Source organism: Chroicocephalus ridibundus, chromosome Z (genome assembly GCF_963924245.1).
Source record: "Chroicocephalus ridibundus chromosome Z, bChrRid1.1, whole genome shotgun sequence".
Classification (NCBI taxonomy): Eukaryota; Metazoa; Chordata; class Aves; order Charadriiformes; family Laridae; genus Chroicocephalus; species Chroicocephalus ridibundus.
In genome coordinates, this window is record NC_086316.1 from 56,546,499 (window position 1) to 56,573,938 (window position 27,440).

General features: G+C 38.3%; 1 protein-coding gene across 8 annotated transcripts in view; it reads left to right on the plus strand.

Annotated features, from left to right (window-relative positions):
• The window catches only part of GLIS3 (GLIS family zinc finger 3), a 168,557-nt gene that overhangs the window by 111,468 nt on the left and 29,649 nt on the right, over window positions 1-27,440 (plus strand). For all 8 annotated transcript variants that reach the window (XM_063320821.1, XM_063320819.1, XM_063320824.1 and 5 more), the window contains 3 exons: window positions 7,513-7,674; window positions 9,125-9,235; window positions 26,157-26,298. In XM_063320821.1, the coding sequence (XP_063176891.1) occupies window positions 7,513-7,674; window positions 9,125-9,235; window positions 26,157-26,298 (415 nt within the window). The remainder of the gene's footprint in view (window positions 1-7,512; window positions 7,675-9,124; window positions 9,236-26,156; window positions 26,299-27,440) is intronic.

A 27,440-nucleotide genomic window follows, 5' to 3' on the forward strand; every position in this document is an offset into this window, starting at 1 on the left:
CTTAATGCCTTCCTGTCTCTAATCTGAAAGATGGCAATCAAGTGATACATTTTCAAATAACTGTGAGAAGAAATACTTCAGTAGTATTTGTAGAACAGCTTGCATGTTTGAATTTTTCAGTCACAGTTTGCGTGTTTATAGATGGGATGGGATGGGATGGGATGGGACAGAATGGAATATTCCTATTTCTGTGTATAAATATTTCTGTTATATTTCTTTTTATAGAAAATGGAATGAATTGTGAATAATCTGTATTTGGACACAGAGTTCGTTGAGGAAGAACCCTCTAGACTTGTTTCTTTCCCATTTGGGCAGTGGTTTCAGAAGTTCCCTGATGTTTTACTCCTTTTTTCCCCCCATAATAGAGACCAAAATTTAGTCCCTTGTGAAATTCACAAAGAGCAAAATGCTGTAAAACAACATCATCTTCCCAGTGAGAATGTGATTTACACTCTCTCATCTCCATGTTTTAAAGCCCATGGTCTCAATTTATATCATATCTCTGGCATGAGATCCTATAGAGATTTGAACTACAGAAATAAGATGTAGCTACATGTTTGAATTTGTGTTGGAGGGGAAGATAGTGTTTCTGCATACACACCTGCAAGGAAATAACTTTTTTTTTTATGTGATGAAAGGTTATTTAGTTCTTGCAAGTTTACTAGAAGGAAGAAGTATTTAAATCTAGATGACTTTTCTGGGGTTTAGCAATAATAGTAGCTGCTTTAATAGTGAACAATTTTAGAACTGGGTCAACTTTTAGTAGAGAAAACTGCATGAATACAGATGGTGACCTCAGTTACTAGAGGATCAAAGACAACCTTTGAGAAAAGTCAAGGAGGAAGAGAAAGAAAGGAGAAAAACCAGAAGAAGTCAGGAGCCCTGTCTTCCAAAAGGAAGCAATGAAAGAATTCCCAAATTGTTCATTCTTCCTCTAATGGTTTCTGTACCATATGGTTTTTGAATCAGTAGCAGCTGATATGTTCAGTAATAGTTTCTTTTGAAGGGATTTGTCATAATATTTACTTTCTCTACAGCAACAGAAATAGCTTCCAAGGCCGAAATGGCCATACTTACTAAAACTAATGAAAACAAGAGACATTTCCATGGTGAGTGAATCTCTTGACACCGTTATTTCAGGGGATAAATAACATTCAATGTACTGTGCTTCATTTCAGCTGAGGTATTTGTGTCTTTAGGCACGGTGTTACCTAGAAAGTAACAGTGCGGTGCGGATCTCTAGAATGTGTGAAGTATGAGGATCTCTGGAATATAGGAGAAATGATCATGATATGTTCAATAAGAACACGTAAATTAAAAGCGCCATCTGTAAGGAGAGCTCTCACAATAAAAGAGTAGAGTGTGTGGGGACAGTTCCTTACCTGTTTTCCTACCACCTTTACTGCGATTTAGTGGCATCCTTAATCCACTGTTCCAGTTTGTCCTGTCAGAACCGACACCAGAGTGTTCTCTGTGAATACTGGTCTCCTTGGAAAGGAGATTCAAATTAAATTTTATCGATCAACTCAAGTAATGCGTCTCCATGTGGAAACACTCAGCCAAGCGTGTACAGCGTGACTGATAAAGTGAGATTTTGTTCAAAGAGAATGCAAGAGACCAGCCTCTCTTGTGTGTCTGTCTGAAAAAGTAGCCCAATTTGATTTCCCATATGTTGATCAAAGTGTAAATTTGTGTTCTGCATGAATATATCCTTTTTTCCCCCGTTGATTTCACTGAATTTTTCACTTATAGCAGCATATGTAGCTTTTCTTACTCAAAATATACCCAAAGAGATGGATGTATTGGAAAACTGAAATCAGATTAGGATATAGTTTATTAATCTTGTTCTATACACACACACAAACACAAAAAAGCATTACATGCTCCTTAGTCAAAAGCTCTTAAAATATGAGCCTTATGGCCATAAGCACTGACTATTCCCCTAAGTCTTACATCTGACTCATAATATGAACTTTCTTGTACATCTGTTGAGTATAATAAGTCTTTTAGCTTAAAGTAGGAAGTACAAAGAAGATAAATAACAATATTTACTTTAGGTTTTGTCATGGTCTGTAATTATCTTTGCATTTTTTGCATTTATACTTACGCAATACTGGATTGTAAAATTTTAGTGCAATCTACCAGAAATATCTGAAGTGAGGATATGGCAGTGGACTGAACTGCCTTTTTTTAAGAGGAAAAATAGAGAGTATTACCCATTGACTTCAGTAAACTTTAGACAAAATTGTTATTGAATGGTTGGGCAAAAAATCATCTACTATAATCATAGGCAACACATATAAACATAGTCTGTCATTATTTACTGGAGCAAAGAATTCCAAGACATTGTATCATTTCGTAAGTTTAACTATAAAAGCAGAAAATTAAATCCCAGCCTTTGCATAGCTTTGAGGAAAATATAGCCTTACATTTTCTGTGCATCCACCAAGGCATTCAGTCACCATGTCACAAAATGTATTCTGTTTAGATAGAAATGGTTGCTCTGTAATGAAGTGCTGCTCTAAATGCTACATTTTTCCCCATTTAAACTCTTTAAGGGTTAAAAGCAAAGCACTTATTTCACATGAAATGAACCTGGGCTTTTAAATCTCAGCTGTGGCATGCAGCCTCCTTGTTGGTGAGCACCTGATGTCAGCAGTTTGAATGATGTCTGACACTAATTATGTGGTGTTCACAAGATTGCCAGGCAGGAGAGGCTGAGGGAATAAAAAGCCATTTAAAAGGTTTTCATATGAGGTCTTAGCCCCAATTTTTTGAAAGCCCTTACATCTCTTGGAGAGCCGCACCCTGCTAATGCTGTTGAGGAAGGGAAATGCTTTTTAAAAGACTATTAATTAAGGCTTGAAATGCATCATTCTTGTTAGAAAGCCATATAAAGAACACCTTTTACATCTGTTCGTGTGATAAATCCAAAGCTGGGGAAAGATACTTTGTCCTTGTCATACCGCCTGCCTTGGTGTTGATCTAGAAGAACCTACTTGGTCAGCATCACAGCATTCAAAAGTAATTGACAGGTAGACATAGGACAGATAGACAGACATAGGAAAGGTAATGTTCAACAAAGTCAAATTTAAAAAAGGAAAAACGGCTCTCTCCCCGTAACATTACAGGGAGACCAGATTGGATAATGAAATGTATTCATTGTAATATCCCATAAATATTTCCCCACACATGGCAAGAGACTAGAGGAATGCTTATCCTTCACACTTAAAAAATAAAAGATGATCCTCCCCCACATACAGTGATGCTGAAAAATATTTGCGGATCACTGTGTAAAACTGATTCAAATTAAAAAAAAAAAAAGATAATAAAGGTCTAAATGTGAGAGTATCAGAATAAGACAGTAACATTATGTTGTATATTGGAGGAAACATTACTGTAGAATCAAATATTGCTCAGGTGTCAATATTTCTAAGAGTATTTAATTTTATTTCTTTTGGTTTTAGAACCAACATTTCAAAAGTGGGTCTGAGAATGTGTTGTTTATAGTGAGAAAGCAAATTTTATATATATATATAGAGTACATAGTATAGTATATAGTATATATAGTGTGTGTATATATATATAGTGTATATAGATATATAAATTATTTGGGAGAAAGTTAAGTAACTAAATAACAGAAAATACCTAGAATCAGAAGTTATCTTTGACATAACTTACCACATTAATATAGCAGAAAAAGACAAAAGAAAATACCCTATTTAGATGCTGAAGCAAAACAAATTCAGATAGGAAAAAGTGAAGATTTTTAATACCAGATAATACTAGGGAATAGTTGGATTAAGAGGAAGCTGGGCTGTCTGTCATTGACTTTTAAAACCAAGACTAGATACTTTTCTGTGAATGGATCAGATCTCAGACTGATGTTGTTTGCCAGAGCAAGGTCTTCAGTCTTCGTTACACTGATGATCAGCTGAGGTAATCAGAGCAGTTCCTTTTACAGTGAAAACTGAGTAATTTCTTAAACACTTGGCCACTGACTATCTGCTACTAACGTTAAAATATTCACACAGGTATTACTATGCTGTTCCTACAGTGTAAGGGTCTGAATGTGTTCCATAATGAAGGTTGCTGCCTAGTTCCAGACAGGGCTCAGAAGTGCATGGTGCAGCCAGCAGGGATTTACATGCTGCACAGATTGTTTTATATAAGTCTATGTAATTATAGTGTAATTTTATGGGATGAACACCATCTCTGTGTATACAAACATGAACAGCACATTCATGAGAACAAGAGTGTTTTAAAGTCATAGCACTGCTTCTGATTTTTATTGACATGTTTCACTGTAAATATATTGTTTCTTGCTTTTGACAATTATCCTCATAAAAAGATAAAGTAAACACGGATACGGATACTCCAATGAATATGTTTTTAAATAACTCCCAAGGTTAAGAAGTACAGAGAGGAAGTTTTCTTTATGAGCTACTTAGCGGTTTCAGTGTGCATGCAACAGTAAAAATAAAAGCTCAGTAACTATGATTTCTGCATTGTAGTTTAGGAAAACATTACACAATTAATTCCACATAATATTCCAAAAAATCTGTTTTAATCGTGAGTGTGTTTAGGAGTGTTGAACAGCTTCAGAATGCCAAATGCATTCCATGTACTTCAGTGACTTATTGTAATGAAGGTGTTACATCCTCCTCTTCTACCACAGTTAATAACTTAGAAACTATGAAGAGTCACATTTCAAAATAAAACTACCATCTACCTGACATTTTCCCCCCATAGTTAATCATGTCTTCTCTGGAATACTTTCACTGAAATCTGGTTATCAGGAAAGAATGTGTGTTCTGCATTGTTGGAAAGAATTTCTTTTCATTCCTTTCATCTTAAACATCAGAGATTCCCAAGGTTTCAAAAAGTCTGGTTTTTAGAGTAAACATTTATTAACCTCTGTGTAAAGATGGTCTTTCTAATGATACAGGCTTGTAGTTTCTGTGTTTTGCTAGAATGACCTTTTCCACAATACAGAACTATATATAGCCTTGCGAACATGACACACAGTGATTTAGGGCTGCAGAGGGGGGAGGGAGCTTCAGGCTATCTTCCGTGCTTCCAAGTTATGAACAGAACCACAGGAGTCTTCAGAAATAACAATTTTTAAATTTGTAAGATAGCATTCCCCAGTTCTGCTCAGTTAAAATATTTTTGCCCAGTTAAATTCAATGCTAATTTTACAATCATACAAACAACTATTTAGACATGTTTCATTTTGTTTGCATGCTTGAAGATTCAAAGTTTAATAACTTGTGAAATAAACCAGAGGGCCTGCTTTTAGAACTTTTTCACTGTGCTGAGTTTTTACCCTATGAAATTGAAGGTTGCTTGAGATAATACAATTTATTTCATACTTATGTACAGCTTAGTTACTGTCATTAGAATGGATGGCTGTTCTTTTATAAACTCAATAAGAAATAATAACTTGTCTGCCTAAGACGGGCTAATCAGTAGGTTTCTTTGTTATTTTAACAGAGCTGCTCTTGAGTTATTTTGCTTTTCAAAGGCCATTTGTTATATCAGTCTTTTCGCTCTTGTGTTTTTTATTCTTTCTCCATTCTTTAAGTTTTCCTAAAGAAATGTGGTACTTTTATACAGGCAATTGTAATATAAATCTTGTTTCTTTTTTTCTTTTTTATTTATTTATCCTGGAATATTTTCTAATAACAGTTCCCTAAAAGTAAAAATATTTTTGCACTTGCAACAATGCGATGCTTGCACACTAAACCCTCATAAACATAAAGGCAACACTATATGTAAAAGCATAAACTAATGATTAGTGATCGAAATTGGATAATCTGAAAAGCACTGTGGGTTTGCTTTGGATAAAGGGATGGGATATATAAAAAAAAGCTTCCTGGGTTGAGAAATTTTCTGAAATTTATGTGTGTGAAAGATAAAATTGCATTTAGGATATAGTGGGGATGGTTCATCCCTTTTCTCAAGTTTAATTTCTTAAGGTTAATTTTAATATTGCTATTTTATAAGTGACGTGCATTTTCTCCTGCATACTGTGTTTTCCTGGGCAACATTGAGTCTGTATTTCCCTCTATTGCTAAAACTAAACAGAAGTTGTTAGGGACTGCTGCACAGAAATTCAGCCTCCCCAGTTTTCTTGGGGAGGCTGAAACTTTTTTTTTCTGTATTTTCTCCCTGCACTTTGTTCTTTAAAATTGTAACTCTCTCTTGCATTGATCCAAAAAACTGAAGTGCTTAAAATTAGGTGATGAAAATTTTATATCATGTTTTTTCTCTTTTTGAGGGTCTTACAGATTTGACTTTTGATAATTTGATAATTATGATCAGAACTGTGTCAGTGTTTTCCTACCTGTGCTTGTGTAAATATACATGCACTGAATAATGTATTATAAAATTTATTTGTGTTATTCTAACATCAATGAAAAATGGCCTGTTTCCTTTCAAGTGAGCAAAATGAGTAGGAAGAGAAATGGTGGAAGATTTTGTGTTAGCATTAGAAATGTTGGACATCTCTATTAATGCATTATTTTTTTTGCAAGTATACAAGAACTGCAAACTAGAATGTTATGTAGCAGGTGCTTTAGATGTTGCACAGTGGAACATACAGCAGCTGAAACTATGAGATAAATTGATCTTGATTGATAGAATTAAAAAACCCTGTACTTATAACTAATACTTACAAATATTCAAGTCTAATTGAAATCAAATGTACATAAAAATGCAAGTGTTAAATAGAACTGATGGGTTTTGTTTCCCTTAGGATAAAGTATACTCTGGGAAGATGATAGAAGAAGAACTGTTTTTCTGCTTATATAAACATAGATTTCTCTGCAGATGCAGAATTTTATTAGAAATACTGTGCCACATGATTATTAGTTGCCTGTAAGGATTAAATCCTATTATGATGGGCTCCCATTATTTTTAGTACCTCATACATTTACTTAGGGCAGAAAGGTAAAGAAATATTTCAAAAATGATTTTACTTTTTCCACCTCCATCGTCATGGCAGAGCAGACTGATACTTCCCTGCATGATCTTGTTGTTGCCTTGTGTGTTGGGCTGGTACTGAGAGATGCCTGTGTTTGGCTCAGTTGCTAATATCCAAGAAGGGCTGCTAGCGCAAGACTTGGAAACCCCACAGTGACCATTGTGCTTTCTGTGTGCTATTGGGAGAATCAGCTGGGGCTGGGCTTCCCAGACAGGCTGAGCGGTGCCACAATCTGATCTGACGGGTCTCTTTGGGTTTCAGTGTCCCATCTGTGAAATGGGAGTAGGACATAGTTTCCTAATTCAGCCATGTGCAGGAAGGGTAAATACATTCTTATGGTGTAAATGGTTCAAGCCCTGCAGCAATACCCACACTGAGGAGCCAGACTTTCCTCAGCTCCGGAGAGGCATCCATCTGTAGCAAGATGGAGGTCTCTGCAAGCCCTTCCACCCTCCTGCTCGGTGTTTGCTGTTGCAGTTTGCTGTGTGTGCTCTCCTTTCAAATCATTTCTTTCTTTTTTCTAGTTTGAGGGTTGCAAGAAAGCCTTTTCCAGACTAGAAAATCTCAAGATTCACTTAAGGAGCCATACGGGTGAAAAGCCGTACCTTTGTCAGCACCCTGGCTGCCAGAAAGCATTCAGCAACTCCAGCGACCGCGCCAAGCACCAGAGGACACACTTGGACACTGTAAGGAAGCAGAAGTCCCATTGCAGTCCCCTGTACATTAGGCCGTGTGATCCTTTCCTCCAGCTTGGTGGCAGCAGGTAGCCCATAACCTTAGAGATGGGAGGGAGAAGTGTCTGATGAGGCTGGTTACGCTGTTTGAGAAGTGACCCAGTAGTGTAAGCATGGACGAAGATGGGCCAAACTGCTTGATAAAAAGGCCACAGCTCAATGGGCTTTGCTGCAGGTAGAGGCAGTAGCTTTCTCCCACTTAGGTGACCTGCAGTCATTATGCGCAGACACAGAAGCCATCTGTGATAATAACTGCTGTTCTCCGCCAGAAACTCAGTTAAACTTAAGGTTGGGGCGTGTACCAGAAAGTCAAGAGAGGAAGAATGGTTTTGTAAACAGAAAAAAAATCCTGCCAACAAATTGTTGGTTGTGAATTTCAGTCACAGCTGAGATATGTTTAAAAAACTTTTGTTTCATACCAAAAGTTTGTGTTTCATCAGAGACAAGCAGTTTCTAAAGGGCAGAAGTCCAGAAAGAAAACAAGAACAATGCCATTTGAATTAAATGGCTGTCACAAAATTTAAATTATCCATTTTGAATAGTCAATATTATGGCTGGTAAATTAATAATTTGTACAAGGTGTTTGCAGAAATTCTTTGTGAAACATAAATGGCTAAATTGGAAAATAGCTAATTTCAGCAAACAGTTGAACCTAATGTTCTTTTAATACTCTGTCTTGTGGACCTGCAAGTCTTCAGGGAAAACAGATAGGTTAGAACAGGCAGAAGGGGATATTTGTAGAGATTTTTATTTGTTTTGTGAGTTAGAGTTGTTGGGGCTCTCTTTTAAGAAAAACTATAAAGGTATTACAGCACTGGTATCTTTCTAATGTGACATGCTATTAGAAAATGTGAGCTGAGGGAGTTTGTCTTGTACTTCACAATGAAATGTGTGTATTTGTGTGTATCAAAGTAACTTCAGTATTCAGTGCTTGCTTTGGTTTTTGCTTGCTCTCTTCGTAACTCTCCTGTAACTAACACTTTTTCTCTTTTTCTGAAGCAGATTCTTCTATAATCCTAACAGTCTATCTGGGCCTTTACTGCAGTTTCTTTACCTGATTCACTAAAGAATGTAATTTCTGATTAAGTCAAAGATTGCTCTGAGGGTGGAAGAATTGTGAGTATAACTAGCAATATTCATTGCACTGATTACAAAAAAAAAAAAAAAGGTAACAATCAAAGATGCCATAATGAAAGTTTTCCTGTGGTTTATCTTCCTTATAAGCCACACTTTCCTCCTCTCCCTTTCTAATGAATTACTGAGCATTCTGCTTGTAGTAACGTGCAACACTTGTGTTCTGCAGTAATGCGGTTTGCAGCATCCCAAGCCTCGAAGGGGATTCTCGTGAGTTAAAGTACTGTGTGATATAACAGCTGCTTTATCCTTTTTCTTTTTGACTCAGAAACCTTATGCATGTCAGATTCCAGGATGTACTAAACGATACACAGATCCAAGTTCCCTGAGAAAGCACGTGAAAGCCCATTCTTCCAAAGACCAGCAAGTCAGGAAAAAGGTAAGTTTTCTACTGTGTTGACTGGTGTAAAGTTTATGTGGAAAAGTCGGTGTTCTGATATTAGATGTTTCAATGCCTCTTCAAGTACTTGTGCTGATTTCAGACTAGAAAAACCATTCATGGGAAATAATGGGTATGATTCTTATATAGATGATAATTTCATCTTTGACTTAATGAGGCTGCCTGCTTTAATGCTTTTATTTTTTGATGTGATGATTAATCACTAAACATACATAACAAGGAAAATCAGAAATATTTTTTTAAAACAGAAATTTTTGGGTTTAAAGTTCTGCCACTTGATAAATGCATAGTAATACAAAATCCATTTTACACAGCCAGTCTCACGTGGAAGGATGGATTTTGAGGGCAGATGAACAGTATCTGAGATTAAGCTCTAAATTGTATTTCCATATGCCAGACACTTCCAAATACCAAGAAATTTCACAACGCCAGTTCCCTGTGGATGTCAAGTCCATGAATCAACAGTTTATATGTATAAGCACATCTTTAAAGGGCTGAGTTGTGACCTAAGGGAATGATTATTTTTTTCTGAGCATTTTTCATCATGTCTCCTGTTAATCACTGGCACTATTTCATTAGGTTATTTAGATCATTCAGGAAAAAAAATCTAAGCTTTCATTTTAAAGGAAACTGGTTCTGATAAAAGGGGAACATGCATGAACTGGTGTAGGGATAGATAAAACTTCAAGATGTCAGCCCCATGTAAAACGAGTTACGGTTTGAAAATTTTAAAATTAAATGCACAGCCATTCATAGAAAGCAGCAAAAAAATTGCTTTGTACAGTGTTGGAAGTGCTAAGTGTCAGTCTTTAAAGCTGCATTATACAAATTTGAAGAGTGAGTTTTGATGCAATGGTTTGTTGAAGGAGGACATGGCAGCAGAGACCTGCACGTCAGCCTCTGAGGAACTGGCCTGTAGCATTCTTGAGGAATTTCCTTGAAACTCATGAGTGTCCACTCCTGTGTCAGAGACAAAGTCACTGAGAGTTCATTTTCACCTTAATAAGCGGTACTTTGGCTCCCTTGCTCCTGTGCACGCTGCCCACAGGCAGGACTGCCGAAGGAGTGAGCCCTGTCCTGCCTGTCCCAGGAGGGCAACTCAGTCACCCCGACACTGTCTTCTACAAGCATCTAAAGTATATGCTGCAAGACATTGCATTCTGAGAAATTTGTGTGTGATGCCTCAACTAAAACTGGCGTAATGGACCTGAATACAGGTCTTAAACTGTACTGTAGCATTACTGTCATTGAAAGTGAAATAATGTGTTATCTCCCCTCTCTCATTTTGACAGATTGTGGGATTTTCCTTCCCGCATTTCATTCACTATTTGATTTTGCTCATGTTTCATTCCTTCTTTGTGCTGAACAGTTTAAACCTGGACCTTTTTGCTCCTCGCTTCACTCTCTATGGGCACAATCTAGACTTAAAATTGCTTATTTTTTCATCCCTGTTTGATAAGGATTTATTTGTGCTCATTGGTCACCTGAGATACGTTGATATATGGAAGGGGAAATAAGCCAAACCTCCACAAGAAGGAAGGAAAAATTGTGGCATCTATCAAGCCAGATACTTAAAGCATGGATAAAGTTTGCAATGTATAATGTTTACAAGGTACAGCATAGTTACTGGACCTTTGAGAACTTATAATTGCTAACTAACATCATGCTTTGGTATCTGAAATATTTCCTGGCAGTCATAATAATAAAAAGTAAGAAACAATAAAGGTTTTAATGCAGAATTAAGGTTATTTGTGACTTTAATTGAAAGTGAAAATTGGCTTAATGTCAAAAAAGTCTTTACAAAAATGTGAATTCATCAAAAATAACCATAAAAATTCCAAGGTGATAAAGGCACAGTGGAGTAATACTTCCAGCCCTAGGGATCTATTCTGTTGAAAAGAATGAAACCCTTTTGTGTCATACTCTGTTAGTCATGGATTCATTTAATATATCCTGCCTGACTGATTTTAATCCTCCTTTTAACCTCCCCCTACACACCAAGTGACATTATTGTGGTGTCTTAAGTTGATGGCTCTCCAAGACTGTACCTGCAAATGTGTCTTTGATGTTGCATAGGCTTAAAATAGCTGCATGAAGTATATTCATAACAGCAGAATCAGCTACTTGCTGTGCTAAACATTACATTGAGTCTTCAGCCCAGATTTTCTCGATCTGTCTTCAAAGATTTGGCCCGTTCCTTGGCCCTCTGAGATGGGGCCAGATTATGCAATCTGATACAGATAAATTTCCATCTCTGAAGTATTTTAAGTAACTTTTGTTGATATGTGTTTATGGCTTACCATGTAAGGCAAAAATGCCTTTTCTGCAAATCTTGTAAGGCAGCCACTGTTCCCCTTCTCCTCCCAACCCCCAGCCTCCGGCCATCCACCAGATACATTTAGCTAGGAATCCCTCCAGGTAACGGGATGAATTCCTGTAGACCAAGATCCCGGCACAAATATATTTAATGCAAGCAAGTTAGTGGATAGTACAATAAAATTTCATTTACTTTTCAAAGGAAAGCAGAAGAGTAAAGAGCGCCATGCCTGCTTTAATAGTCTTTGCGTAATTTGTAAAATTCTTCATCAACGTGAGGGCAAACATGTACCCAAACATGTTTGCCTGTTTCCCATGCAAACACCTGGGAACAGATGCCGAAAACATGTAGCAAACATTTTAGGTATAGTCTCTACGCATCGTAGTATTCAGTCTGTACTTTTAAAATATATTGGTGGGATAAAAAGCAGTGATTCCTATCTTACTTTAAAAATCACTGACTGCCTGGATTTCATCTTCCATCGGGGAAGATGGATGGAGCTCCTTCTAAGCGGGGAAGTCAGTGACAGAAAACCAGGCAGCACCTAAAAGGAGAGCATGAGGTGATGCTGAGAGGAATGCTAATGCACAGCATGCCCCTGGACATGTTAAAACCTGTCCTCTTCTCAGTCATGTCCTCCTTTCAACTCTGAAAGGACAACAAACTTCAGAAATTTTTTTTGTAAGTTGAACAGTTCCCGTGTGATTTATTACCACAACCTAGAATGGAAGATAAGAGCTGTAGGGGATTCAAAAGGAAATGGATATTTCTGTGGACAGTGAGACAGGGTTAAAAAATAAACATGAGATTTGCAAGGGATATCGGTGCTTCAAGATCGTGCTTCAGGCTAGAAGTCAGCATCTACCTAAATAGATTAGGTAAAAACATGGTTATTCTGTAGTGCTTATTTGCGGTTTCTCACCCTTTCTCCTGAAATGCCAGACACTAGTGGACACAGTGTACATAACTTAACGCAGTCTGTGTGGATCTTGGGCCTGATCTGGAAGAAGCATCTGCTTCTAAATTGATGCTTTAAAATAACTTTCAGGCTGCATAGCCTTAACTTATGTATTCTCCTGCTTTTTTCCTTCTCTCATTCTATTTTTATAATCCTTTCCTGTTTCAATTTCCTTTCTTACTCAGTCTTCCACCTTTGTAGCTTTTTGTCTTTAGGGTATGCACCCCAAACTGAACACCTGTAGGTGGCTGAGGTGCGTATGCTGTGGTAAAACCAGCCTCAGGACTTTCTTCCACCCCAGATACTCCTATATTCTCTCACCTTTCACCCTGTTTCTTTTTTTTCCATCTGCAGAGTTCAACTACATTGTCAATTTAGAAAGCATAGAAAACATACAGGTAAATGCCACTTAAACATTTGACATGCTGTGTATTTGCTAATCTTTATCTAGCTTGGACCTCATGTTAATTTAGGGTCTCATGAACCATTTAGCTTTTCTTTTCATCTCACATCAATAATTACCTAACAACTGATCAGCTTTTTCAATCTTTGTGCATTTTCAAGGCAGACTGGGACCAGAAAGAGAAATGAGTGCTTTTTTTTTCCCTTTTGGGAAACTCTACAAAGGACAGAAATCCAGTTTTTAGCTGAGTCACTTCCTGAACTAGCAGCTTTCATATGAAGAGGGGCTGTAACAGCCTAAAGTGATTGTTTCGCAGAATCAATGGTAAACATGCAGGATTTTTGAAATGAAAGGACAAGGAGGATAAATTCATGAGTTAAAATTGCTATTTGATTTCTTGTTTCAAATACCCAGTAAAAACAATATAATTACTTGGCTTGCTTTGTGGAAGTGCAGTGAATCAGAAGAAAAGGTTAGGAAAACAGAAGGATGAATGAGGCAGATACTTGCTTTAGCTGATCTTCATATTATTTATTCTTCTTACAAAACATTAACACCATTTTCTGACTTCATAATATCTGAAAACCATTTGTACACTGATACTTTTTGTTCTGAGTACAGGCTGCCTCTGAAAATTGCCAGCCTATAATATTAGATGCAGCTGTTAATGGTAGAAATATTACCTACATGAAGTCAGGATGAATCATTATGCTTATAGATCCTATAGCTCTCATCTGTAGAGCAGTTGTAATAAGGAAAGCTCCAGATGAGCGCATTGCTTTGGTACCTTCAACAGGGCCAAGTAATTTTGTTCCTTGAGTCAGCCTGTGGACTAGTCAAAAAATAGGGCACTACTTGACACAAGTAAGCTTATTTTCAGTTGGTTAGACTTTGTGTTTTCAGTAAACAGCAAATTTCTTTCATCCATGAACTGATGATACTGTATTTGAAAATATGAATCCATAGCTCCTTTAGTTTCTAAGTCTTTTTATTGAAGTTGTGAAAACGAAATTATGCAACATACCATTAACAAAATACAGAGCCTGCACTGTTACATATCCAGTAATATGAAAAAAGGTGAATACTACCATTTTGCTCTTCATGAAGATCTGTTTGTTGTGCAAGCTAGCACTTAGCCTTTTACAAGTATAAGGACATTATCTTTTTCATACAAGTATACCATGACAAAAAATTGTTATTTCTGCAGGAGTCTTGCTGAAGAAATCTGTATTTGTAAATCTTAAGAAAATATTTAATTCATTTTTAAGTATTACAATACAAGTCTCACTGTGAATGGAACAGACCCTCCACTGGCTTTGTGTAGATCTTGTCATGAACATCTGCAACGTCTACTGCCTTTTTTAAAAGCTTTCTCTTTTAAAAAAATGCATTTCAAACAGATAAGAGATAATAAAAAAAAGATTGCTTTGATTTCATACAGTTGTTTAGCAAGGACAAGATCGGTTTGGTAACATTTACCTTATCATCTGAACAATGCAATGGCTATGCTTTTAGATACAGTTTTAATTTTATTAATAATTATACCAATGAACAACTGTTGTCATGTTCTTTAAGCCAGTGTATCCTGCCAAAAAGAAAAAAATATTTAAAATATTGTTTCCATTTAATTAAACGACAGTGCAATAGATAAGAATCCAACTGGTTAGCTCCATCTTTGTGCAAAAAAGGAAAAAATAATTTGAGCAGTACAGGTAACCAAGACAACTCTTAGTCTGGGCCTTGAACTGAAAGACAATATATACCAAATAATATCATCTTCCAGATGATCATTCTTTGATTCTTTGGCAGTGTTAACAGAGCCCAGACCATGTCATTGATCTTGTTGTGTAAATTAGTTATGGATCAGATACATTGTACAGATAAGCTTTGAGATATGGAATGCTTACCTGGCAATTGCCTCTGAAAGCTGTTTGTCTCCTGGAAACCTGCATCATCTCAGCTCGTTCAGATGGGTCTGGATGAAACCAGGCATGTATTCAGCTGACCTGATAGCTTAACACCTCAGCAGGTGCATAACAGAGTATATGGTCTCTACTGGATTTTTCAATACTATGCTGAGGAGCATAGATCAGCTAAAGCATGCAGTGTTTAGGCTTAACTGTATTTTGCTTCTTATTTATTTATTTGATTTGTACTTAGTCTTATTCTAACACAGCAATTGTACTTGTTCCAGGACAGAATTTTTGTACTGTCTCTACCACAAAGCAAATATCATGGAGGCAGAGCTTTGGGAAAGGCGGTCCAAAGGACATTTCTGAAAGTTGTCTACACCTTGGGGAGGTTTTTTTGGAATTGTAGTGTATATGGTACATCTACCAAATCACTAAGGAATGAAAAGGGTGGTGAGACCTCAGAAGATAAGGGATATATGCACAGGCTTCCAGCTTGGTTATTTCATCTTCCTTTTTGACACAGCTTGGTCAATTCTAAAACCATGGTTGAACGGTGCTTTTGGGAAGTTGTCAAAACATTCTCCCAATGAAGATGGACTCTTCCAAGATTTGTTCCTTTGAAATCTGTTTGGAAAGAGATCTTTTCAGTTGTTATTGTGAGGAGAAATAAAGGACAGGCAATCAGGGCCTCTCTAATCCTGCTGCTGTTTGTGCATGATTTCTTCCATGTTGCATTTATTGCTTTTTCTAAAACCAATCAGCTAGCGATGGCTAGTTTTCAGAATACTTTTCCTGATTACAATAAAGAAAAAAGGTGCTACACTGCACGCCTGAGATGAAGCAGGCTGTAGGACACCTCAGCCACACGCATTCCTACTTTGGACTGTAGTAGAGTCTAGTAGAGCAGAGCAGTCCACACTAGCTGTGGAGCGTGTTGGAAATAATGAAATAAGGATATGGGTCGTCTGACCAAAGCAGTTCCTGGAATTGCCTTGCAGAGTGGCCTGTGCTGACCTTGACCAGGGTTCCCATCTCAGCTGAGGGAGCTTCACAGAAGCCACCTTGCACAGCTAATAATGATCCTGCAGGTATTGCTCTTCTGCCACTGTGCCACCCCCATATTCGCAAAAAGGCAATATAAAATCTCCACCTTTAGAGACAGATCTCAATAACTGAATTCTTCTGAAGGCTAGTCATTTTATATTCCTTTTCTAACAGTTCATCTCTTAGAGCTCTGTTATGTATAATGTATATAAACCTGTCCACCTTACAATGGAAATGTTAGGAGAAATGGGAAAAAAACAAAGTGCTTAAAGGCATGATATTCCCTTATTGAACAGTATTTCTCTGGAAATAAGACATACAAGTATTTTCATTAACAGGTTAGCATGGAGTTTTCTATCAAGATTTGAGAGATAGTTTACCTTCATATTTTGTGGGTCATGTCAGCAAATACATTATTCCTTCAGCAAAATAATACAGAGCTCTGGCTTCTTACAGGGCTGCACACTTCTTGATTGTTCATTGTTTATATTGTTTTATAGTAGAAGTAGGCTTTTTTGTTCTAAACACATGTTGATTTTCCTGCACAATTGATGAAGCTACCAATTTGTTTAAAGATTTTGGCATAAACAAAATTTTACACCAGCATTTAGATTTAGTGGAGAACGTGAATAGAAAACAATGTCTGGTGACTCTTTAGCTAGTATCTTCAGTTTATTTAATTTCGCAACACTTATTTCCAGTTTTTCCTTTCATTTCTCAGTATTTGAACTAGGCTTTTTTGTGCGTCAGGAAACAATGCTCACTGTGTTTCTTAGGAACATAAGTTAACTTTATTTTTTCTCACTCAGAATGTTTAATTGATGTGGAAGGAGGGAGTCAAGGAGGGTTAGAGCATTACATCATTGGTATTTCAGCAGGTTATTGGGGCACTAAGCTAGTTACCAGTGACATTGTCCATTATGTGACTATATTAATCTGGAGAAACTGCTCTGTTTGTGAACACCTGCCTCGGAGACAGCAAGCAGCCAAATCTGACAGTATGAGCCCAGTCTGCTTCTGCGTCTTTCAGGTTTCGCTTGCCCTTGTTCAAACTCTTAGTTCAGATTTCACTGTTAAAACTGCAAAAGGGAGAGAATGGATTGAAAGGGAAGCAAATCTATTTTCTTGCTTTGAGAGCAGTTGAACATAAGGATATTTTCCCTCATTTGTTCTCTATGGAGTCTATTTAAAAGATGTCACTAATGCAAAAAGAAGTGCATTCAGGGGCTAAGGGTCAGTAAGCAGTGCCCATGGCAACGAAGAAACTATTCTGCAGAAAAAATGCAGTGAAGAGTAAGTGTTTTAATCCCCAACTTTAATCCCTTTACTTCCTGTTTTCAAAATGAAATATAAATCAGGCACCATGGCGTGCAGCAATTTTTCCTGAAAGGGATGTTGGCAGAAAGGGATTACGAACGGGCAGCAGTGTTTAAGGAATTTAGTCATACAATTTGTTGGAAAACTTTTGAGACTACGAATGACCAGTTCTTTTGAGTGTGGTCAGTGAGAAACAGGAAAACAGACCCTGAATGCAATGGAGGACTGGCTGTGGCTGACACCCCCCCAGCCCCAGCTGCTGCAGCAGCAGTGATGTGCGCTGTGGTGGGATGCAGGAGTCGTGCCTCACAAGGAAGCTCCATTGTGGACGACATGCTTTGCCACTGGTGCACGTAGAGCTCTGCTCTCCAGGGAAGAAGAAACATCGGAACCCCACTATGTTTTTCATGGTGCGGTGGCAGTTGTTATAACCAGGGGATTGTTCGTTCACTCTGATGTTAACATTTGCTATTTCACATCATGATTCCTCCTTGCACTTGGTTTCTGCCCTGAGCAGGTACTCCTGTGAGCTTCAGCAGCATGATGTGTTGAAAAGTGCATCACAAGGAATAAGTGCCGTCACCCTCATTGCTTTTACACACATGATAAAAAAAATCCAAATTGTCTCAAAATCTGTAAACAGCTGTCAGCGCATGCCCATAGCATTTTGTATTCTTCAGGTTCATTTTTGGTAGCAAACAATATCCTTTTCTGCATTTGTGTGTCTTCACTTCCCTGCCACAGCCTATGCATGAAGGCGGGCTTGAGAGAGCAGGAACCCTTCTTTCTTTAGCAGCCTGGTTGACGTAGTGCCTTGGGAGGCAGTCCTGAAGGGCAAAGGGGTCCAGGAAGGCTGTCTATTCTTCAAGAAAGAAATCTTAAAGGGGGAGAAGTAGGCCATTCCTATGTGCTAGAAGATAAACTGGCTGGGAGGAAGACCAGCGTGGCTGAACAGAGAGCTTTGGCTGGAACTTAGACACACACAAGTCTATGGGGCCTGATGGGATCCACTCAAGGGTACTGAGGGAGCTGGTAAAAGTGCTCACGAAGCCACTTTCCATCATTTACCAGCAGTCCTGTCTAACCAGAGAGATCCCACTTGACTGCAGGTTAGCAAATGTGACACCCATCCACAAGAAGGGCCGGACAGAGGATGAGGGGAACTACAGGCCTGTCAGTCTGACTTTGGTGTCTGGGAAGGTTATGAAGCAGGTCATCTTGAGTGCCAGCATGTGGCACAGACAGAACAAGTAGGCAACCAGGACCAGTCAGCATGGCTTTATGAAAGGCAGGTCCTGCTTGACTAACCTGATCTCGTTCTACAACAAGATGACCCACTAAGTGGGTGAGGGAAAGGCTGTGGATGTTGTCTAACTAGACTTTAGTAAAGCCGTTGACATGGTTTCCCACAGTGTTCTCCTGGAGAAACCGGCTGCTCATGGCTTGGACAGGCGTACTCCTTGTTGGTTAAAAAACTGGCTGTTTGGCCAGGCCCAAAGAGTGGTGGTGAATGGAGTTAAATCCGGTTGGTGGTGGTCACAAGTGGTGTTCCCCAGGGCTTATTACTGGGACCAGTTCTGTCTAATATCTTTATCAATCATTTGGACAAGGGGATTGAATGCACCCTGAGTAAGTTTGCAGATGACACCAAGTTAGGCTGTAGTGTTGATCTGCTTGAGGGTAGGAAGGCTCTACAGAGGGATCTGGACAGGCTGGATTGATGTGCTGAGACCAACGGTTTGAGGTTCAACAAGGCCAAGTGCTGGGTCCTGCACTTGGGTCACAACAACCCCATGCAGCGCTACAGGCTTGGGGAAGAGTGGCTCGAAAGCTGACTGGCGGAAAAGGACCAACACCTGGAGGTGTTGGTCGACAGACGTCTGAATATGAGCCAGCAGTGTGCCCAGGTGGCCAAGAAGGCCAATAGCATCCTGACTTGGTATCAGGAATAGTGTGGCCAGCAGGGCTACGGAAGTGATTGTCCCTTTGTACTCTGCACTAGTGAGGCAACACCTTGAATACTGTGTTTTGGGCCCGTCACTGCAATAAAGACACTGAGGTGCTGGAGCATGTCCAAAGAAGAGCAATGAAACTGGTGAAAGGTCTAGAGCACAAGTCTTATGAGGAGCGGCTGAGGGAGCTGGGGTTGTTTAGCCTGGAGAAAAGGAGGCTGAGGGGAGATCTTATTGCTCTCTATAAGTATGTGAAAGGAGGTTGTAGTAAGGTCTCTTCTCCCAAGTAGCAAGTGACAGGATGAGAGGAAATGGCCTCAAGTTGCATCAGAGGAGGTTTAGCTTGGGTATTAGGAAAAATTTCTTCATTGGACCAGACTGCCCAGGGAAGTGGTTGAGTCACCATCCCTGGAGTTATTTAAAAGATGCGTAGACATGGCACTTAGACATGGTTTAGTGGTGGGCAGGGCAGTGCTAGGTTAATGGTTGGACTTGCTGACCTTAAAGGCCTTTTCCAACCTAAATGATTCTATGATTCTATAATTCTATGATTCTCATTATGCAGTCACACTTCAGTCTGGGCTTTAAATGTGCTATCCCGTACATGATGCTACTTAAGCATCACCAGTATATGATCACCAGCAAGCAAGATTGAAGCTGTGTAAAGGATGCCTAAGAGGCTGCAGTTAAGTGCCCTGACAGCAGCTCAAACACCCTTCAAGTCTTTAACTGTCCTCATTGAGTGTCCCTGTTCAGGCTGGGACCTCCTGTGAAACCATCGTTGGCATGCAGATTTCACACTGCTGGAGGTGGGTATTGGCAGCTGGCCTGCACTGGCAGGGACTGATTTTGGAGTCCTTAGTACTTCTCCTGAAGCAATGATATACTGGCTTCACTGGCAGTCCTTGTATTAGGAGGGCCTTCATCTGCCCATTTGTTTCCTCCTCGTGCTGAAGAGCTCTGCTCCATCTGCTGACACTGTTATTTCTGAAACTACACTGTAAGCTGAATTAGGACTTTAACAACAAGAAAATACCCAACCTGAAACAGAAATGGGCATTTCTGTTTCATGTTGGGTTTTTACAAATTCTACAATTTTTACAATTTTTACAAATGGGAGGCTGTAGGAACTCCGAAAATTGTCAGGTCAAGCCCAGCCAGCACTTCACATCACCATCTAGCCAGAAAACACACACACTAAACAGACAACTCACAGACAGTGGATGAAACTCTACAGGGATGTCCTAAGGAATCTTTGCAGGAGTAAAAATCATATGCCTGAAGGCTAATAATCTGGAGCTGTTACTAGAAAGCTGCCAAAGTTCTAGTCTTAGGCTCTAATCAAGGTATTATTTTCAACAGAGGGGTATTTCCTTGTAGGAACTGGTACATGCATGAACTTAAGTTCCAGTGGAGATTAACACAAAGTCAAATATTTAACGTGAAGGCCAGTGTTATATAAAGGGTGATGTAGAGTTTAAAAAATAATGTGAAATCGGAAAATCTTTGTTTCTGTGTACTAATAATTCCTGATGTTATCTACTGATTTTCATGGCGATTTTTGGTCACCTGTGACAGTAAGAAAAAGATGGTTGTGGTAAATGAAGTACCAGGTGGATGAGTTCCATGTTATTCAACTCCTGATGTGAAAATTTGCCAAACAGCTTTATTTTCAAAAGGGAAAGCAAATCATTCTGCAGTACAAGTGGTTTCTTTGTCAGGCTGCATTTATTTGGAAAAGCTGATGTGTAGCAACATCATATACTAGCTATCTCCAAATCAGTCTGGCAGAAAAGAATTATTATTTCCTGCCTTTTGAGTGGCACAGCTCAGCTCCTAGATTGCTGTTCACACAAAAACCAGCTACAAGCCTCTTAGAACTGCAAGAAGAAGAGAATGAAATAGGAAGACTCATAGGTAATATATATATGTGTGTGTGTGCGCGTGCGCGCATCTGCATACAGTTGTATGACAAGATGCTTTCCAGTTGTATGAGTAGAATGAGAAAAAAAAATGAAAGCAAAATTTGTGAAAACAAGGAGCATCCTTAGGAGCCTTCTACATTAAAACACATTACTTCCAAGTATGTAGAGCAAAATAATAACAGTTTTCAACAGAAGTATGACCGAACGAGCTCTTTTGCTTATTTCAGAAAATGGCAACTTACAATACATCTCACTCAAACAAACTGTACTTCCCTTCTTTAAAGTGAGATTCTCAGTTTGATTTTTTTATTCAAACTTTCCTTTCAGCTCTGTCCCAGCTGGAGTTTTTCCCCTTTAAATAGTGTTCTAAATCATTTTAATGAGGAGATAACCAAACTATTCCTCATATTAGAATAATACCAATCAAAAGAAAACTCTCTGTTCTATATATAATAAAGGTAGGATTCCTTTCTTGTAGTATTGCTTCAAAATCAGAATTTCTTCTTGACTTGAAATTTGCCAAAGTCAGACGACTGTGTAGGTTCCAGGTCCTTTTCATTAAAATGTGAGAGGCTGAAAAAAACTTTTTTCAGGAGGTGTGTTCTCCTGATTTACGCCAGGTCGCAAAGATGGAAGCCATTTTTGTATTTGAACTCAAATGTTTGTGGTGACACTTTGAGAAGAGCAAAAGTAACTATTTCTTGTACAGAACCTAACATCCCTACTGTGCAGATAGGCTAGTTTAGCTTGATTTTTATTGTGTTTTATTGTGTTTTCAATTCATTTAATTGAAACAGAATGTAAGAGCAGGTGAAAATAGCATGCATGCATATCTGAAAGATGCGGTAGACAATTAGTAGAATAAGGAATGCCATGGCTCTCTGGAAATCCTGCCCAGATGACTCACTGGAAACAAAAGTTGTTGAGGAAATCCTTCTGTCTGCATTGTTTGTCTGCCCCAAGATGTCTGTAGCCTCCAGAGGCAAGAACTAGGACACTTAGCAAGTGTAAACTTTCAGCAAGGGTAAACTTCTATTGTTTGTTGTCAAAAAAGTTTAGTACTGTGCAAGACAGCACCGGACCTTGAAGCTGATCTGCGGGAGTAAAGGGATGATCTAGCAAGCAAACCTATAATATGAGTGTATTTTTATATGTAATAAAAACCTATAAAAAACTCTGTCACATAGCATGGCTTCATATTGAACTTGTCATTTTCTAGTGGTCACATCTGTGTGCTGTTAATGTCATGATGCTAACAGGACGTAATTTTACTCTAACTGTACAAGAAAATACTAAGTCCTGGCTACCTCTTCAGAAAAACTAGTACAATATGTAGCTCTATGTGGACAGGTCATGCTTTCCTCTCCCAGTGACTGCTTAACTTACGGACAATAAAAATGAGTGGAAGACTACTGGCTTATTCTCTACTGGACAAATAGCACTTAGTAAACTTAATACACAGACTGTGTAAATAGCAGAAATTCCTCTTTAGCTTTACAACGTAAAGAAAAACACATTTGTAAAGCTATTACAGTTCATGTAAAACAATTCCTCTCAATGAAACATAGCAGAATTTAGTGTTTGTCTTTTTTTCTGTTTTTTTTGGCATGGCAAACACAGATCTAACCTTCATCAAAACAGACTCTAACCAATGTCTGCCTTACATATGGAAATACTCTACAAGGTGTACAGCATATGTGCAGTCCATTAAGCCTGCTTTCACAAAAGCAAGATGTAAAATGCTGTGATTTGATGACATAACTGACTGTTTGAATGACTGGAGGAGTCTGAGCTTTGCTGATTAACTAGAATTAATATGAGTACATATAGGAAGGTTTTGAAGTTACTAAGATCCTATTTTATGTGGGTTGGAAACAAACTAATAATGGTTGAGAAATCCTAAACTACTTCTGTTCTGACTAAGTGTATTCACAAGCACACTTTTCTTATGTTTTCCTTGATGGTGTCTGATTTCTGTTGAACAGGAATAATGCTGAAGAAACTAGCCGGGTTGTACAAAAACATGCAGATCTCAGATAAAACACGCATTGGTTAGAGGAATATAAAGCAAATGATCTTTTCTTTTAAGGAGACATTTTCCCTGAAATTTTGTCATGCATCAAATCAATAGGACCTCTCTGTTCTTGGACTCAGATATATTGAAATTGAAAATTGAAGAATGTAGATTCTTACTCCCTTCTAATTACTTCTGTGTCATTACTACTTCTTGTGTCATTTAATCTTGAGTAATTATTTAATCATACCTAAAGTGCACAGGAGTAGAATTTCCATCCATTGTTCTGAAAGCTGATAAACATTAGTTGATTGTCACAGAAGTAAAACAATGGTAAATCATGACTGACAGTCATTGGTTTTGTGTATTAGAAAAAACTGCCACATTGTGATAATGGGAATGTCTCAGATTTCCAAATACAAAACTTCACAAGTCTACTGTACAACTGAGCTATTAAAATGGAAAATATATTATTTAGAACAAATATTTCATTCATGGAAGTTATAAGTGAGATGAGCAGTTGATTGTTAATTTGCACCTTGGTCAGGCATAAATTTAGGCTACATTACAGCACACGGAAAATTTCTGTGCTCAGCATGGCAAAATTGTCAGTTACTGATTTCATTCTTCAGCAAGGTAACTTTCTAACCTTGTAGTTCTCAAAAATAGATGTCAAGTTTTGAGTCTCAGCGTGTTTGTGCTGGTGCTCAGCTGAGTGATCATGAGGGAAGCAAGGTGTCGGGAGCCAGGATGCTGGGAGATTTGTGCTGGGTTATGATTTATACAGAATTCAAAGAGAATGTCAGCTGTCTTTTACAGCGGGTTGATAGATCTACAGTCTAGGCTGGAAAAGAAATGCATTGTCTTTAGAGCAAAGCAAGCAACAGGCTGCAGCAGTTAAATCTGGTTAATTATTATGTCTCCTGATTTTGTTATAGAAGTCAGATTTTTTCCATATTTATTTTCATATTAGACTCCATAGAAATGTAAAGTCACACAATGCTGATTAATAATGTAAATTGTAAGAATTTGAATCTGGATATATCTGGCATTTAATTTCACATGCACTTAATTTCATGAAAAATCAAAGTTACTAGTGATAGCAGTAAAAACAGAATAATTAGTGGATAATAGCAGACAACCACTGGAAGAAACATTTGTACTTATAATAGATTGTAAATATATGGATAAGAAATGAAAAGCATTTGTCAAGGTATTTCTCCCTTTCTTTTTCCCTTTTTCCCTTTCCACCTTCTTTCTCTGTCGCCTCCCACCATCAATCCCATACAATTCTAGAACAGCAAGTTCTAGAATAACAAATATACCTCACAAAGGTAGTGTACCTTCAGGCTTAATAATGAATCACTATATATTTTAAGAGAAGGAATAATCTGCAGCATGCATAGTCTGTGCATAGGTATCATAGGCTGTGTTGTATCTCTGTATTACAGTCACCCTACCTCAGGTGCTTATGATGCGTAAGACCAACTCTCCACTCAGTTGCAACAGTTCTATACTAATGCACATCTGATCATCAGAAGTCATTTGGATGATTATCAGCATCTTGTGGCACAACAATGGGTCTTTCTACATTTGCATTCAGAATCACTGCCTCTTCTTACTTCATTTCTGAGTACAGGATGGACAGAAATTTCTCATGTTGTTGCTCTTCCTCCCCTTAGGAGTTTGTTAGAGGTGCTAGGTTATGTACTAGTCACTGTTACCTGCTCACCTTTCATGGCATCAGAGAGAAGGCATCTGTGAGATTTGCTTCTTGGGACTCTGACGCATGGGTGCAGCAAATCCTGCTGCACTAGGTCAGGTTTCTGTCCATCGTGCTGCATGAACCATCTCTTCATCAGCATGGGTGATAGGACAGGATGTATATCTGCATCTCAGCCACTGCAGTGGCCCACATGCATATGAGCATAGACCCTCCTTTTTCATGCTTTCGAATGAATACACCAGCCTGTGAGTCGAGATGGCCGTAAGGAACAGGCAAATTTTTCTTATATATAACAGTAACATGAGGCAGGGGGGTAGGACAGGCAGCAATCCCAGCAGCCTGCAGCAGCATCCATCTGCCATAAACCTCAGGGTGCAGTTTTGTATTACAGCTAGGACAGCTTTATGTCAGGGTGCTGCAGCAGGCTTTTTTCCTTATCCTTATTTTGGTTTGGGGGTATTTTTTTTTAATTGTATTTTTTCACGGTATTGTATTGTAGCCTCAGGATGAGACTGTGCATCCTATTTCATCCAAAGGAAAACTCTTCTTATGAATTTGTTTATTAATTGTTTGCAGTGTGAATTTTCTGCTGGATCAGCCAGATAAACAGAGTTGCTGTTGGTGGATCAGGTACCAGGCAAGTGGCTGTGCATGCAGCTGGGATTAGTCAGTGACAGAGCACTCACTTTCAGATCAGTTCAGCCATAATGTGAAACAAATACAATCCTAGTCACTTTAACAACGTGGTCGCTAGACATCTTTAGACCATATAGAGTGATACCACTTCCATGCTGACCATCTTGAATGATCCCACTCCCGTCTGCTCACTCCCAGTCCCTCGTTTCCACTGCCACAAGCACCTTTGCTTTTCTGGTCCTTCAGTGAGCCAGCTCAGGGCACTAAACCAGGAGGAAAATATTTCCGTTTTTTTGTAGTATCCTTCTGTTGATGTAAGAGATGTCAGACATTTGGTAAGTCTCCATTATCCATGAATCGGGACGCTCTTCTCTCTTTTGCAGTGCGTGACAAGAGAACACGCCTAAGTCCATCTGTCTAAGGTCCTATTTGTACAAGTAGCCCTCTTCCTGAGTACCGTCTTGTTGAGCATCTGAAGAGTTTCCTTCCTCAGATTTGAAAAATGCCTCCTAAATGGAAGGATGTTAACCAGGATTTAACAGAGAAGAATTCTGCTTGTGCTCCATTTCTTTCTCTAAGCCTTCAATGTTTCTTCATTGTAATTTTTCAGTATCTTAAGGATTTTTGCGATTTATTTCCTTTTTTTTTTTGTCCATATTATAATCATCTCTCCTTTTTTATCGTATGTGTTTCAGTTGCGATCGAGCTTAGAGCTTGGCCAGGACATCCTGACTGACTGCCTCACAATCCAGCCCCTCCAGCCACCCCCGTCACCGCATGATGCTGCAGATAATACCATGGGACACTCTCCAGGGCCTGCTCACGATATTTACCCAGGTATAGAAAAAGACAGATAAACAGCCTGCCTTATTATTGCTCACTTAAGATTAGGGATGATTTTGCAGAGAAAGATGTACTCTAAAATTGATGTCAATCTCGTGACAAGGATAGAATCTGCAAAGTAATATAAAAAGATAGATTTTGAACAGATTTTTACACAATTTTTGAAGGGAGGCAGGACAAATCATATTTTATCCATGAAAAGACCTACTGCAACAAAGAGCAATATTTTTGCTCTATAGGCATTTGACTTCTGCTAGCAATTCACTTCTACTATTCCTTGTAGACATCTGGAATTCATTACGCTTCATTTAAAATCAAAGGAGTATTTTTCCTCTTCCTTATTCATGGATCATATAGTTTTCCGATAGATCTACATTACTGAACTTAAATGCTGCATTAGGAGTTCTCATATTAAGAGTATAAATACAGCGATAAACACATTTATGCTATAAATGTGGTAATCCTAATTTATTGTTTCAGTTAAGTATCTGAGATTTTCATATTAAAATACCTAACTCTGTCATACCTGGATAAATGTACAATTGTTGTTCACATTTCAGCTAAATTTGAAACATTTGTTAAGTTATGAGTGATAATACATCTCAAAGCTCAAGACAATGATGGGCAGGATGTTAACATTTTTTAATGCAGTATTTTAGTAGTTGTAAGACACCTGTTTTTAACTTTCAAGCAGAATGCATTACATCTTTCCGCAGTTCAACTTTTAATTGAGAACGAGAGGTAGGAAGTGGAAGAATTGCAGTGCTGAAAATGGCATTATATGAAGTGGCCACTTCAATAAGTGGTTTTACTCTACTGAGAGGCTTGTAAACCTATCAGTTCTATAACATGTCAAGGCTGTAGTGAGCTGCAATCTAGTTGGTGATTATGTCTGTTTCTATGACAAAAATAAGGAAATTTAAAGCTGTGATTGACTGTACCCTAATTTATTAAGTAGTTAGTATTACTTGTATGCTGTTAACTTTTAAATGTCCTATTCTGAGTATAGGCTGAGTGTGGCATCTATTATTTGAAAGCTAAAGGAAATTTCAGATTTTAAAGATCTGGTTTTGGCCAGGGAACCTCTGGCGATGTGGTGTTGGTTACAGTTGCTTATTTTATAGCGTACTTTGAGA